The following is a 15,732-nucleotide window of genomic DNA, read 5'->3' on the forward strand; positions in this document are numbered from 1 at the left end:
CTGACCAGAAACCTGCCATGACAGTCTTGAGGCCTCATAGTGAAACTATGTGGCTGCAATTGTTCTTGTTGGTTGGACAGATACTTGTGCTGTCAGTTGTTTTTGGCCTTACTTCATATATAAAGAGACGGCGACATCATTTTGGCCATCAAAGAATGACAATGACTCTGTTTAATAGTTTCTGTCTTTCAGTCCTCTCATGTGCGACAGTTTACCTTTTTATTAATAGTAAAAGAAATAAAGAATTTTTATATCCTATGTGGGAAAACCTTAACAAGCCACAGCCCATAGAGGTTAATATTGCCTTTAGGGCTGGCACGATTAGTCGACTAGTCACGATTACGTCGACTATCAAAATCGTCGACGCGTCGTTTGAAGCTTTGTAAGATTTGTAAGAGAGTGTAATAACGGACTGAAACAGAAGATGGCAGCACTGCATGAAGAAGGATGACAGCTGCTGTTAAACCCCGAAGAAGAAGAAGAAGCTGTATCCCAGAATTCATAGTGCGGCCCTGCTCAGTTTCCAACAATGGCGGCAGCTAGTTAGTTTTAATATTACTCTTATTATTCTTTCTGGGTCACAAAATAAACGTTTAGCATATTTTCAGCAGACAGCTGAGTTTATTAAACTTCACCTAAAAAATCTGCAGATTTCATTAAAATTCAATAAACTATCATCTTGTCTTTATTTTTAGTTAGCACATACCTTAAACACTTAAAGCTGTAAGCTAATGATAGTTATATAAGAGCAGATGCGTGCTGGTGCAATAAGCTGTCTGTTTTACGTCTAATGGATGCATGATCTGATTAGTCGACTAATTGCAAAAATAATTGGTGACTAATCGACTATCAAAATAATCGTTTGTGGCAGCCCTAATTGCCTTGTATTCTTGCAGTTGCTAACGTCTGGCCTATGACAGCTGGAATAAATGAGATGGATAGATGGAGACCTTCATAGATTGATAAAGGTTCACTGCGTGAGGTCAGGATGCATTTTTCTAGGCAGTTGTTCAGTGACATATTTGTAGCTTTCATCTGAGGCTCAGTCCTCTAATGATAGTCCTCCGGGGGCTTCGGGGAACTCCGGGGAGTTCGATATTCTCATATTGAGAATTGATCAAATGAGGTCTTGGCTGCAGAATACAATGCAAGTGTTCACTTGTATGTTTAGCAGAACAATATGGTGTGTATACAGGAGTTGTCTAACACCTCAGAGTAAATCAAAAATCTGCTCTTTGAGAGCCGGTCTCTGTTTGAGGAAGCCGCGTGTGAATAAATATCTGTGAGCTCAGCACCGATAAACGTGGCGGCGCTGAAGCAACGGGACGTAAATGCTGTGCGAGTCTTCTCCTGGTGACACAGGGCGATCGTTCATGCAGAAAAAGTACCAAGCGTTGGTTTTAAAACCAGAGGACCGTGGCAAACATGACATATTTACAATAACATGTCAAAACAAGTGTTTACAGTCCAGTTAGATGTCATCATCCCGGGACCAAGAACAAGTACACAGTATGCTTTCAGACTTTTCTGTAAACTGGTGCTTGGATTCATTGCCGGTCGCACAAATGAGCAAACAAAGACTGGTTGTCAAATCCACACAAATATCAAGTTTTAATTTGAATCAGGTTTAAATTCGAATGCTGCCGAGCTCTCTGAGAAAACAGCCGGTCCATTTTTAGAAAGCTGTCGTCGGAGCGTGAACCACCGCTGACATCGGTGTTTTTGTTGTTCCTGTGGACGATGAAAGTTTCACCACGATGAAGACGATGAATTTTTGGATTTCTGTGATTTTTTTTCACAAAAACAAATCTTTTGTGGAGACCCAGATCTGTCACTTCCAGTGTCCTTACTGGTCACTCTGGCTTTATTCATGCTCTGTTGCTTCAGTAAAACACTTGAAGAAGGCATGCACTGTAAAATGGAATGAGCTGACTTGTCTCCCACAAATATATCAAATAATGTCAACTTTAACTGAACTGACATATTAACTTTGAATCAGCAGTACTTTACATACCACAGAGGTGATACGTGCACATTCATACGTATCCCCTCATTTTATCATATTTCATAGTGATGTGACTATTATAGTTTATACTCTCAGCAGTGTATCAGAGACAGCACGTTGCACGTTTGTGCCTATTCGAGGTTTTCCCATCTTTGTTCTGATCAGTGCTGGCGTCATTACTCTAAAAACATTACACATTAAGCATTACTTTTGATCAAACTGATGCAGCGTGTTATTTTAGTGTCTCACCAGAGAAAGTACTTTCATCTGTGTGTCTTATATTCATGTTATTCTGTAAACACACAGTCTCATAATTACATTTAATAATATAAACCTGAGGCTGCCGTTGCACACTGCAACACAAACCCCATCCTAATGACGACACACAAACGATCCCTTCATATCCACCACTGTTTCCTCCTCCAGCACACCGACTGAGATCAGCTGACTGCGGATCTCAGGCAAGCAGAGTAACAACTCCAAGGAACTTAACTATTGAGAACCGGGTCTCCATTCCCATCTCCAGTTCTCATGCATGCACATGGATGGGTGCTTGTGTATGGTACAAATATTGTGATTCAACTAAATGAACATATTTAATATTTCCTCTTTTACACTGTGATGAATCTTTATTTGGCATTTTAACAGGCACACGTTGCTGCTACTGCTGAAAGTCTGTGTAGAAATGGATTTAACACAAGAATTCAGCATTTTGTTCAGAAAGGGTGCAACATTTCCAGATAATATATACAGAAAAGTATGAATAAAGTTGCATAAACCTGACCACAATCGTGTTAGCTCGTCATGTTAGCCTCTGAGTCTTGTAGATCTCAGAGGTGTCAGTGTGAATCGTCTCCATCATCTGAGGACAGAGAACTCTTTGGTCGCTGGAGCTTATTTGTCCCGACGACCAAAACAGCTGGTTAGCCAACAACAAATAATCAACATCAAACCAGTGACGTGACAATAAGTCGCTTTCATTGCATCTCCATTTTAGGGATAAGTGTTATCATGGGTCAGCAGTGGAAACGTGCTGAAGTCAACAACAAGCTGTTTGGTGGTGTAATCCAAATACTTTACTGTAGTTTAGGCCTTAGGTGGGGCTGAGGGATCTGTAGTGACAAAAAGGAGTAGAGTATTTATAAAAGTAATTCTATCTCGTTGTTTTAAAGCAGTGTGTACGTGCAGTCGCACACGTGCAAACACACGCTGCTTTTTTGTCCTCATTCCAGTCATGTAGGCAATTAGCCGAGGAACGCTGCAGAAGTCAGTCATCCAAAAATAATCAAACCTCTGATCTGCTGAGAGCCAGCACTCTCATTCCTAGAAAACACACACACACACACACACACACACACACACACACACACACACACACACACACACACACACACACACACACACACACACTATGTGAAAGTCACCTGGAAGCTCAGACGGCTCTGCTTGTATATTTTTAGCATCTTTCAGCCACCCCCATGTTGTGTACAGTATGCATGCATGTATAGATGCAGTGAAGCATGCACATGTGCTGTGTTTACTTCCCTGCGACCCGCCTGCATTCTTCCCCCTCCTCCTGCCTGTGAGTGTTTTCAGCCTTGGTGCTGCTCAGCTCAACGCGCCTCCAGCGTCTCTGATTTAGACTGTGGCTCACTGTAGAGAGCTGAGAAACCAAAGGACCATCGGGCTGTGCAGGAGTGTGTATATATTTTTTTAGGTGTGTTTTATCTGCTCAGAGGCTTCCACACTGACTTCTTCATATAAGTAGCAGCATGTGCCTCCATCCCATCAGTACGCTTCATGACCACCAACAGAAGAGAGGAATACCAACCTGTTTGTGCCAAAATAAGATCTTTGGCCCCGCCTTTCGAGTGATTTATGAGGACAAATGAAAGTGTCATAAATCACTGCTTTTTATTTGAGTTTTATAGTTAACACTGAGTTATGATAAACAGCTCAAATCAATCGGGTTTATTGACTTTAGCGTTTCAGAGTCATGTCTGGAGCTCTCGCCTGCAGGCTCGGTGCTGGACCAGGTCCCGGTTCTTGCTCTTTCCCTCGCTGCCTCATTCATTGAGATTTTGTTACACCATTTAAAAACCAGTGACACAAAGAAAATGTGGCTGGTTGTTTATTATATTTTTAATAAGAAGGTCTGTATTTTCATGTTAAGTTTTTACACTTTTTTTTCATTTTTTCTGTCTATATTTTATTTACTGTGAAGTTTATTCAGCTTATTCCATTGGGGGTCACAGGGTGTGGGGCCTGCCCCAGCTGTGATGGGTTGAGAGGCGGGGCACACCTGGTTAGGTCGCTGAGGAAGTAGATTTCAGTGAGTGGTCAGGTGGGACCCCAGGTGTGACATTTACAGTGAAGCACTGAGTGTTCACCTTCAGATGTTTCAGAATAAGAGCCTGTTTAAGTGGTTCTGGGACTTTCAAGCAAAAAGCAGAATTGCAGTTCTGTTCTGTGCAATTAAACTTGTTGCAAAGAACAGATAAAGGCATGCCGGCGACTGGCTGGTTTGTGTCACTGTTCATATGAGTAGCTGTTCTGTTTCAGGAAGCTGCTTCTCACTGACACGGTCAGGGTCACCTCTCAGAAAAAAATGAAGTTCAGCTGCTGTCTTCAGCTCCGTTTGCAGAGTGATGCCGCGTACAGCGAGCTGCGCTTCAATCCCACGCAGCTCAGCGGGGAGCTGGCGATCACCATGACGGCAGAGAAGATGTGGGAGACAGTGATGCATCGTGTGCTGCGATGTGCATGTCGGGCCCGGAGGAGGCATCCTCGCAGCAGCTGATTAGACTCTGAGCAGCGTTTCTGCGCTTTATTGTTTTCGGCTTTAAACGCTGCAGGGTGAAACATGCTGATGAGCTGTCTGAGCTTTAACAGGGAACGCTGACCACACACACACCTCCTGCTTTATCTCTGTCAAACTTTCTGCTTCCACTTTGTTGGACTTAATGAGTCGCAGCCATATTTTTACATAAACATTTCATTTCAGCGCTGCAGTCAGGCTGTCTGTACTTCTTTGATTTAAAGTTGAAGCTTCATGAAGACCACAGAACTGGTTTTTAATCAGGTGATCAAGATTAAAATGAAGCATGAGTGACTCAGATTAAATGCTTTTATAAAGACACCTATACTGGGTACAAGTACATGAGGGAAACACTCATTATAAAGACGTGGCTAAAAGAGGTGCAGGAGACACAGTGAGCCCACAGGATGTTTGGATGCTGTTCAGCAGGCCAAATCTAGAATGGGGACAGTCAGGAGCATCCGACCAGCTGACCGGAGGAACCTGTAAGCTGGAGAGGCGTGTGAGAGGTTGGAGACCATGACTGACTTTTAGACAAATGGGAGGATCCTGAAATTGATACCTGAGTGGAAACCAGAGGAGAGGAGCCAAAGCAGGTGTGTCCCAGGAAATGAGCGACAATCTTTTTGGTTTGACGCGCTGCCTGGCTGATCTGATCCTCTGAAAAAATTGGGGAGCCAAAGAGGACCATCTCTGGTTGGAGGTTCAAAAGGCAGGAGCTGCAGACACACCAAGGAACACTTCTGGATTAATGAGCTCTCACAGGCGTCGTCAGCTCCATTCATGGTGCTCAGTTCTTATTTGCTCCTGAATATATTCCTCTTTTACTTAACTTCCTGTTTAAATGTAGAGTTTTGTTCTGTTTGTGTTGAGTTCTATGAGTTGTGTTATATGTGTGGCAGCATCTCTGCAGGATGTTGTTAAATGTCTCTGTGGACTGGTCCAGGATGAGCTCTTTAGTAGACACAGGTGTATTTCCTGCTGAAATGAGTTTAATCGAACCGATAAACAAGGAGAAATAAAGGAAAAGCTGAAGCTGTGTGTGGCACCGGGAACACAGCCGCTGTCTTTCTACTTGCTGTTAAAAGCATCGATTCAAACATCATGAAAGAGCTGTGCAGGTTTAAATGAGCTGGGACGGGGCTTTGTTTGGCCCTTTTTACCCTCTCTTTTTTAGCTTCTGTGAGCTTTGAGCAGAAAATTCCAGTCATCGTCGGTTTCTCCTTAACCGTCATCCTTCAGAGCATGTACAAGACATGGTGCTCGATGGCTGTGCAGACAGCACGTACCTCCAGGATTTCCTGTGTCTGTTTACCTGCGGCAGGTCGAATCCTTTCTAAAAACGTGCGCAGATGTAATCCTATGAAAGTCCAAACTTCTGATGCCCTCTGCAGACCTGACGTCAGCTGTGTTAGCACTTTCAGGCTTTTCCTTTTGGCTCTGAAGCAGTGAAGCTTTACTCAGGAAGTTTGGCTTCTTCTTCCAGCTCAGAGGGAAAAGTTTGCTTCCAGTGGTGCTTTGTAAATGAGTTCCTTATCACCTCTTTTTGTTCCCAAACTGGCGTTTCTGCAGTCGAGGTGATGGCATTCTGCGTGCTCGGAGTGCTCGTGCTTACCTGCATAGTAACAAATAAATCTTCCTGAAGGTCAAAGGAGTTCACATCAGTGCTTTATGTAGAATATATTTCCTCTCCGTATTCAGTCCTCTCAGAAACTCATATTTCTTATGCCAGACTGTATCTGAGATGGAAACAGCCATTCCTCGTGGGCGTGAAGTTTGAATAATTTTTGCATAAAATTCTCCGTCTCATTCTTTTCGGTTAGCTCAATACGGCGTAATCTCTTTCCTATTCAAATTCCTGCCTATTGTATTCCCCTCAAATCTATTACACACACACCTCCCCCGCCTTTATCAGCGCCCCAACGTGTTTTCAAGACTCACTTCTGCTTTCTTAACAGTTAAACTGGGGAGAAACAGACCACACACACAGACACACACACAGAGCTTCCTGATTGTAACGATCACCTGTGATTGGAGGAAACGGAGCAGGGACGACACATCAAGCGGCCGTCCGTGGGGTTGGATCGTTGTGGAGACGCTGGCTGCTTCAAATGCTAGAACATCTCAGCATTTGCTGAGCAACATCGGTTCGGTTCGATGGTGAGGGTTGGTGATCCTCACCATCAGCAGATGTGTTCCTGTCACAGACGGTGGAGAGAACGTGGGGCCACACCTGTGTGTCTGCAGTAACCTGAAATTAAAACAAGAGAAGAGTTTGAGAGAGCTTGAGTAAAGCGCATCCCTGAGCCTGTAAATTAAACTGCAAAGGTGACGTGAGGTTTAAAATGTGCCGCGGCACGCAGCGATTTGAGGCTTTCATACTTGACAACGTTAAATGACAGGTGAAACAATAGAAACATGTAGCCTTAGAAAGACTGTTATTCATGCGTCAGTTTACCACGCCAGACTGGCCACGCCCCCCCAAAGGTGCTGCATGACGCTGGGTTTGCCTCCATCCCTGCTTGTGCTCTTGAAAGATGCCACGACATTCAGAGTGATTTATTTACTGCTGCACGCCTGACGTGAAACTGTGAGTGTCAGAGCAGGTGCACAGTGATTGGATGAGCTTTAACAGCATTAATAAGCTGACACAGAACACGAGGACGAATGGCGACACTTACTGAAACTCTTGGCTCTAAATTCAGTTATTCAATTTATCAAACTTTCTTCTGATTTCAGCAGGAAAATCAATGAAAAATGAGACGATCCCAGAGTTTGTTCTACAGAGGCACAACGATGCCACCATCTCTTCCTTTTTCCGCAGATGTGCATGCTCGCTGTTTTCATCAGCATCGGGAAAGTCGGGAACTTGAAGTTTCCTGTGAGCTCAGAGAAAATGTTTATTTTCTGTAAGTGTGACACAGTCCAGATCACAGCGTATGAAATATGTGTTTCTACGTTATCTGGCTGATATTCGTCTTCAACTCCCGCCCACACGGGGCATCATGTCCGTTGCTTAGCACGTTCAAAGTTTTGCTCAGGGCACTTCATCAAGATGAATGCTGGCCACACCAGTGCCCAGAATGTGCAGAAATGTTTAGTCTGCCTGTGATCCGGGCCTCGTGTCTCCCTCCCCGGCCTCTCCGTCCTGCTCTGCCAGTTGGCCCGTTGGCTCAGCTGTGTACAAACAAAGCCTCGGCTAAACACAGGACGGATCCGTTTCCACAGTTTCACTTCTTCCAGATATGAAAGTGCATTCCTGCCTTTGGTCGACTTCCGCTGTCTGAACACCGCTGTCTGTGTTCGTGCAGAGCTGAGCGGTTTTTTGAGCTTTTAGTTTTCTTCAGTTTGAGCTTTTCAACGAAACACTGGGATGTTCATTGATTCTGATGAATGAAACTGCTGCTTGTTACATGTTAATGCATTATGGTTGGTTTCCTTGTATCTGATTGGGCTGTTTCACAAAGGTGCTAGCTGGACTGACGTCTGTGCAGCAAAGCAGAAAGCACAGTCTGCTCACATGACGGCTCGCTGCCACAGGATCCACAGCTATGTGACACGAGGACGTGTCTGCAGGGTGTCGAAGGCAGCGATGGCAAACAGAAGGCGAGCTCTAATTTAACGGCAATGTGGAGAAACAAAAAACACAGAAGCTCTGCCACAGTCTGAGGCTCACAGAAAAACCAAATCTGAACTGAGCACAAACCAGACCTGCAGCCTGAAATCCAGGAGCAGAAGCCAGGAAACAACCGGCAGCAAACCCGAGGATGCAAGGTGAAGCAGGAGGGATGCTTCAGGTTCAGCTCTGTGGTTCAAAGGTTCCTGGAGGATTCCTTAGACCTTAGTGAAAACAGGACCGCAGCCTCGCCATGATCACGAACGATCCGTGAGACTGGGGTCAGCTCTTTAGCGCAGCGGTCTCCAACCTTTTTAGCGCCACGGACCGGTTTATGCCCGACAATATTTTCACGGACCGGCCTTTAAGGTGTCGCGGATGAATACAACAAAATAAAACTAGTACCGGTACCGAAAAAAAGAAGATTTATTCATAACACACGTGAAAAGACCCAGGAAAACCGAGTTAACGATAAAAACGATAACAACATAACGCTGAAAACCGATAAAAACCCTGAAAATCATACATTTCACACCAGAGCCTCAACTCTCGCGGCCCAGTACCAAACGACTCACGGACCGGTACCGGTCCGAGGCCCGGGGGTTGGGGACCGCTGCTTTAGCGACTACGTCACTGTGGGTGGAGGAATTTCTGCTTCAGACCTCTGAGCTTGAACTGAATTCCTGTGATTTTTGCAGGTAATCGAGTGTAATTGGCACCGTGACCACATTCATCACACACTGACTCCATCTCATCCCCACCACAGTCACTGAAGATGACAGCTGACTGTGTGAGACACTACAAAGCCTACCACATGTTTCACTCATATAAAATGTATAACTGAGCATATTTACTCTTCTAAAAATGACTAATAAAATAAAACTAATGCTGAAATAATTTTTCCCCTGAGACTGGTTAACTTTAACTGTCTTACACGTCTTTTCATTTAAGTGAATATGGAACATTTTCTAATATGTTCCTTTTATCTTCCTTTGTTTTTTTAGTGTTTATTGCCTTTAAAGATATTAATGCACCTTAAGGCAACTGTTATATAATTATAATACTCTGCTCTCTGTACACCTGTCCATGCTCCTGATTGGTTACGTACTGTAAACTCCGCCTCTTTCACATAAACACATTAATAATTAGACTGAATACCCACAGGGTGATCCATTGATGATGTCACATCCTGTACCTATTGAACTTTATCTGTAGTGCAGACGCTGGCAGGTAAGGGGGCCCCTGGAATCAAAGTGAGGGTCCCGATTCAGCCAGCATCTTTGTTCCCCCCTCAGTGAGGCTGGCGAGGGTTGAACGCCGCAATGTGGCAGCAATTTGGAGTAGTGCTATGACGAGAATGTGCAGCTGTCTGCATTTGAGAAGCTTTAAATGTTCGCGGCTGTCTGGAAGACGCATTTCACGGCCAGTTAGTCGGCAGGAAGTGTGTTGGGCCGGGGTGTTTGCGTAAACAGCTCGTAATAGTTTTAGCCTGCGCGCACACTGTCTACGTACACAAAACATGTATGCAATCACGTACTCTGTGCATGCACACACCTGTGAGTGCACACAGTGCGTGCACACAGGTGCCGCACATGGTGCACACACATTTCTTGGAGCAGGGTCCTGAGTTTTCTCTGTAGGTTTGTGAGTCCTCCTGCTGGAAGGATCTTTTGTGCTGTGAGCAGCTCCAGGCTGCAGGAGGAAATCATGCTGGAATCAGCGCGTTCAGAACGAGACTGAGCACTTGAACGTCAGCCCTCACATTGAACCCGGGACCTCCTCCCAGCTGGGTCATTTTCTAATATCAGACACCTCTGTTTTTTTATTAGCTGCAGAAGGCACATCTTCACTGGCCTTTTCAAACTTAAAGTTCATTGATGTTTCCTTTTTCTCTTCTCAGTAATACTAATAATAATACTCTCAGCTGATTCACAGCTGAAAATGCAGCACACCACAACAGCGTGCTCGATTATTACGTTCGTCTACATTAATATGAAACTTATTTTAGGTGATCTTTTTTCTGAGTCTGCATCTCATTGGTTTTGCACGTGTTTAAAGATGGTTGCTCCCTCCAGCTCCTCTCATTATTTCATTTTTATATCGATATGAAGTGCAGCAGTTTGGTTTCACGCTTGTATTTAGCTCTGGTTTGGAGATGGAGTGTGTTTTAGGTCAGCTGGTGAACACTGTCCTCCCAGTCTGACTGCTGTCGGCGTTAAAAAGCTCCTGAAACACTTCTTTTCCCATTATGACAACGATAAAAGGCGTTAGCTGAGATCACTCCCCGGTCTGACGTCCCTCTCTCTTTAATTAGAAAGTGCCTTTTCCTTTTGTGTGTGACTGCTCTTATTTATTTGTGTTGGAGTCCCAGAGCTGCTTCATCTGAGTCCAGCTCGGGTTTCCCGTCCTCTCCTCTGAGTGTTGGTCAGGTTGCAGATGGTTTAATGTAACTCCACACCACTTATCTCATCCACTCAGCTCCGACTTCTCATTCAGACCCTTCCTTCACGTTTCAGGTGTTTCACTTTTGCTCCGATGAGCTCATGGATTTTTGTGGTGGCCCAGTCAGTGTCAGCTTTCAGCATAAATGCAACAGTAAAGCAGAAGCCTGTGCATGTGTGCTGGTTTAGTGTTTCAGACAGACTCACTGAAAGCTCTTTCCTCCTCTCGATGCGCTCCTTATTCTCCGTATTCTGCTTATTTGAATGGTCTTACAGCCGTGACGTGCTCCTCAGCAGACACTGAAAGCTGTGTGAATAGTGGAACAGATTTGTCATTTTGGAGGCTGCTTCTTTCTGCCTGTTAAATTAACTCCCTCCGTCTGTGTTTTCAGGTATTGCGTGCTCCACAATGGGAACCACTCAGAGCAGGAGAAGAAGTCCCTGCACACCCACATAGAGTCTCACGAGTCCTGCTTGTGACCAACGGCACGGACACCGCCGCCTTCACACATCTGGAGCTGAAATCCGTCATCGATGCTACGAATCTAGAGCCCAGCAGGACTTTAGCGGTGTGTCAGAGGGGCGGGGCACTGCCAGTGGGCCATCTGGTTTCAAAGCTCTGCCGAGACTTGACCCGCCCGTGAGGCGAGCATATAAAGCCAGCGCTGTGTCGCATTGGTTCTGTCGTCTGCAGAGGCCAGATGACACTGAGCAGAACCAGGACGGCGATGTCATCAGTGGGCCGCTGGCCACCACACATGGCAGTGGCGTCTGTAGGAGAATGTGATTAATGACTTGGAAGTGAATCATGTGGCCAAAGCTTTCCGATGACACTCAACGGACCCGTTTGTGATTGCGTTGTTTCCACGATGTCCCTGTAAATGAGCCTTTAAACCAAGTGTTTCAGTTTCTAACTGCTTTTTCCGAATATCCACACAAAGTCTCATGAATCCTCACTCGGCCGAGAGCATAAGGTTGCATTTAAGCCTTGATTTAAACTGTCCAAGTGCATTATTACAGAGGCTGCTGTGCTCATACGCCACCATCTGAGTGATTGTCTCTCTTCCACAGTGAGAGCTGCAATGAGTGATTGGAAGTGTTGGTCATTTCGGTGTTGTCAGAGGTGTTTGTGAGGCTCTCAAAGGGGATTCAGCCCGTGTTACATCCATCCCACCCTGACGCACCACGTCCCCTCTGCATAAACAAGCATTTGCACTCATGAAACCTGAACAAGCCGACCGCTCGCAGTCACGTCTGTTTCCCTGCGTGCCTCCATGCAGGACTCTTCCTGCTGCTGCTGTTGTGTTTTTTCTCATTAGCACAAGAAATCGGCTTAAAGGCTGTCACACATCAGCCGTGTCATTTCACACGATGAATTTGTCCCGTTTGTTTTTCCAGATTAAACTGAGTCCAATCGGATCGCTGCGTTTGGTAACAAATCGCAGCATGTGAAAAATTCCAAATTTCGTTTTTTGCAACGCGCTCGGTGCGTAAAGGCCTCGAGTCGAGGAAGCTTTACGCGGCCCAGCACCTCTAGAGTCTCTGAGCACTACGACACGCTGGACGCCGGTTAAAAGTAAACTCACCAGAGCATGAATGTCACTGCTTTCGTCCCCTATCACCCTCACTTGTGCTGAAGGTGGCTGAGAGACTTGGGCATGTGAGGCTCGAACTGCAGCTCTGCGACGTGTACATCTTCATTTTACAGTCGGTGGCAGGTCTGACACACCCGGTTAAATGGTGACCCAGCTCCAAAACACACACGGCGTTAGAAAATAGCAGGAGGCGAAAGAGAAGCACGTTCCAGAGGCAGATCCTGTGCTTTGGCGGGACAATGATGAAATTAATGTTGCTGCCGCAGCTTCTCTGCCGCTGATTTAAATTGGCCCTTTTTGCTAACATTGTGGTCGTGACAGTCCAACGAACCCAGGTCACTCCAGGGCTGCTTAGTATCTGCTTACTGTGGAGATTTGTGGTCCTCTTTTGGTCAAAATGTTCTTCACAAAAAAACGATTGAAGGTTTGACTGTGAGCAAACATGAAAGTTTAACATTGGAGCAGGCTCGCCTCTCACATTCAGCTAATTCTACTTCTTGTTTCTGGCTCTTCTTTTTTTGCTGATAAAAACATTCCTCTCACTGCACAGAGCTGTTAATGAAAAGATATCTGTAAAGCAACAAAATTCAGAGACCAAGGCTGATGTCATACAGAGGCAGAGGCAAGCAGTCCTCTCAGATCTCTTAATCAGAGGGACACACTGCTGAGCGCTGATGCTGCAACACAAAGACAGACGAGGAGCTCTTGACACGGAAAGGTAGTTACTCATCATCAGAGATGGCTAAGTGGAAATATCCAACCACGTTCAACTTCCCAGACTGACATCCACCCGTGCTGCTCCGGCACACGGGTGGATGTCAGCTGCAGTTGGATATGTGCAGATGGTGAGCGTGGTCATAAACACAGTTTTTCGGTTATGCTTTGGCCTGCAAATGCACGGCGAGGCCGGTAACGCGGGCGTGTTTTGTTCCTACGCGTATCTGTGGACTCGAGAATCACTTTAAATGTTAAAGACATTGAAATTAAGGCCTCATTGTTCCGTGTTTACACCAACTCATAAGAATTTATGAGAAAACAGCGTGCCCAGACCGTGGTTAGACCTCAGTTCATAATGTACTTGCAATCGATTCTCCAAAATTGAAAAGCAGTTGGCTTTCAGGGCTCAGACGCGTTCCACCTCTGCCCACAATCCTTTGCAATTTGGAGTAATTTCGTGTAACCGGATCAGATGCTGTTCTCACTGCTCGCTTCTCTGAAGGTGCAGCTCCAACCCAGGCTGCCTGTTTCTGTGCCAGTGCCCCTGAGAGCGGGAGAGCAGGGCAAAAGGTTCGTAAAGGGCCGTGAAGATTTTAGCAAACAGAAAATATACTTCAAAGCTGCTTTTGTCATGAAAAGTTCCTGAACTGTTCCTGATGTGGATCCCAAACAGGAAGTGTGCAGTTTTTCAAAATGATTTCTCATTTATTGTTATTGTTATTATGAGTGTGGCACCAGAGTCCTCACACAGCTGATCTTTAAGTCGTCCAGTGTTCTGAGCATCGGTGACATGAAGCGTGCGGGCAAGATAATCCGAGCCAGTTGGCGAGCAGCAGCATCGCCTCCTTCTAAAGTGAATTCTGGCTTTAAGCAGCTGATCCGTCCCTCGCTAACATCCCTGCAGACAGTGTCTCTGAATCATCAGTCTTCCTTTTAACTGTCTCTCTGTGACATCAGTCGGTGCCCGTCCTTGTGTGTGTTGGAAACCTGGGCTCTCCAACCTTTAAAAACTCTAATGGTACAGTTTTTTTTAAACAGACCAAAAGCATCACCTGTCTGTTTGGAGAGCAAGTGTGAGGCCAGAGGGATATGCAGCCAAACTGGAAACACCTCCACGTGTGAAACATGTAGGTCTTATCAAGTCTGACGACAGCCTTGGATTAACACTGCATGCTCACACTCAGAGTTCTGCAGAGGAGCTCGTTTAATGTTTGGCCTTGTGACTACAGAGGTCAGTTTCTACTCTCTGTTTCTACTCTCACTAGAGCCTAAAAGCACAGGCAGCAGCAGGATGTAGTGGGTATTTATTAATCTGGCCACACAAAGTTTGTTCCTGCGGTTAAAGGGAGGAAACAGATGAGTTAAATTTCAGCTTGTTCAAAGCATTTAGAGAGAGAAACACAAAATCACAACAAATCTTCTTATCTTGAGGGGCTGTGACTGCACTACACCTTCAGTGTGTTCATAACCTCCAGTTTATCCACCGCGATCAACAAGGTTCTGCTTTCGTGAGCTCACACATCATCTTGGGACCAAGGTTCTCGGCAGAGCAGGCGGAGGACGCCCCCCACATGCTCCAGCATTTCATGGCTGCTGTCCAAGTCCTGCTTTATAGGAAACACAGCTGGATCTTTCATTGATGGCATTGACAGAATCAGGATAAAGACTTCCAGCAGAGTGCAGAATGTATGCATGCAGCAGGATGTGAACAGCAGCTGCCAGCTGCACGTCTGGTGCGTCTTCCTCTTTCTCTGAATCACGTCTGCAGAACCCGTCAGAGGTTTGGAACAAACCCATTTTGTTCTGTCAAACCTCTGACGGGTTCTTTAACTTCTGTTCACAGCCTGCAGCATGAATGTGTATATAAACTAAACATATAACTCCCATAACCTGTCCAAAGGAGACAAAATGACTTTTATAAAACTCTTCAGTATTTATTTTGACAGAACAAAATGGGTATTTTCATGTATTAAAAGAGCAGAAAAGCTTCTCTTTCAGGGAGCTGACATATGTATGACTTTGTTTCTGTTGCTATGTGACAGTTCTGATAAAGGAGAATTAAAGAAACGTTGATAAGCCTGCTGTTGATTTTCTTTGTGAGTCTGAACACAGAGACGGCATCAGTCGACTGATCGAAACGTAATGAAAGCGCTTCGTTACCGCCGCCGAGCTAAGCCGAGCTCGCTTTCCTTTTGATACGTGAAGCTCATAAAGATGAAGTTTCAGTTTAGCGAACTGAAACTTGATGATAAAGCCCAGACAAGACTTCATCACTAGTCAGTGATGAATGGAAGTATTGCTCACTTCTGCTTTCTCATTCAGTGTTTTACCATTTAAACCAAAGTCATCCTTTTTCTTTTTTTTTTATAAATTTTATTTTCAGTCACAGCAGCATGTTAACAACAAAACATTGAACATACAGTATTTTGCTGTTCAGTATTTACAATACCCCAAAAGATAACAGAACTAGAGAAGGAAAACAAACAAACAAACCAAAGAAACCCCTACAAAACAACAAAAAAAACAAACAAACAACAACA

General features: G+C 45.0%; 1 protein-coding gene across 3 annotated transcripts in view; it reads left to right on the forward strand.

Moving 5' to 3' along the window:
* The window catches only part of htr4 (5-hydroxytryptamine receptor 4), a 163,110-nt gene extending 147,840 nt beyond the window's left edge, over positions 1-15,270 (forward strand). For all 3 annotated transcript variants that reach the window (XM_026185333.2, XM_080309274.1, XM_026185309.2), the window contains one exon: positions 11,273-15,270. In XM_026185333.2, the coding sequence (XP_026041118.1) occupies positions 11,273-11,360 (88 nt within the window). In that variant the 3' untranslated portion in view covers positions 11,361-15,270. The remainder of the gene's footprint in view (positions 1-11,272) is intronic.
* The last annotated feature ends 462 nt before the right edge of the window (positions 15,271-15,732 follow it).

The sequence above is a fragment of the Astatotilapia calliptera genome, chromosome 2 (assembly GCF_964374335.1).
Source record: "Astatotilapia calliptera chromosome 2, fAstCal68.1, whole genome shotgun sequence".
NCBI lineage: Eukaryota > Metazoa > Chordata > Actinopteri > Cichliformes > Cichlidae > Astatotilapia > Astatotilapia calliptera.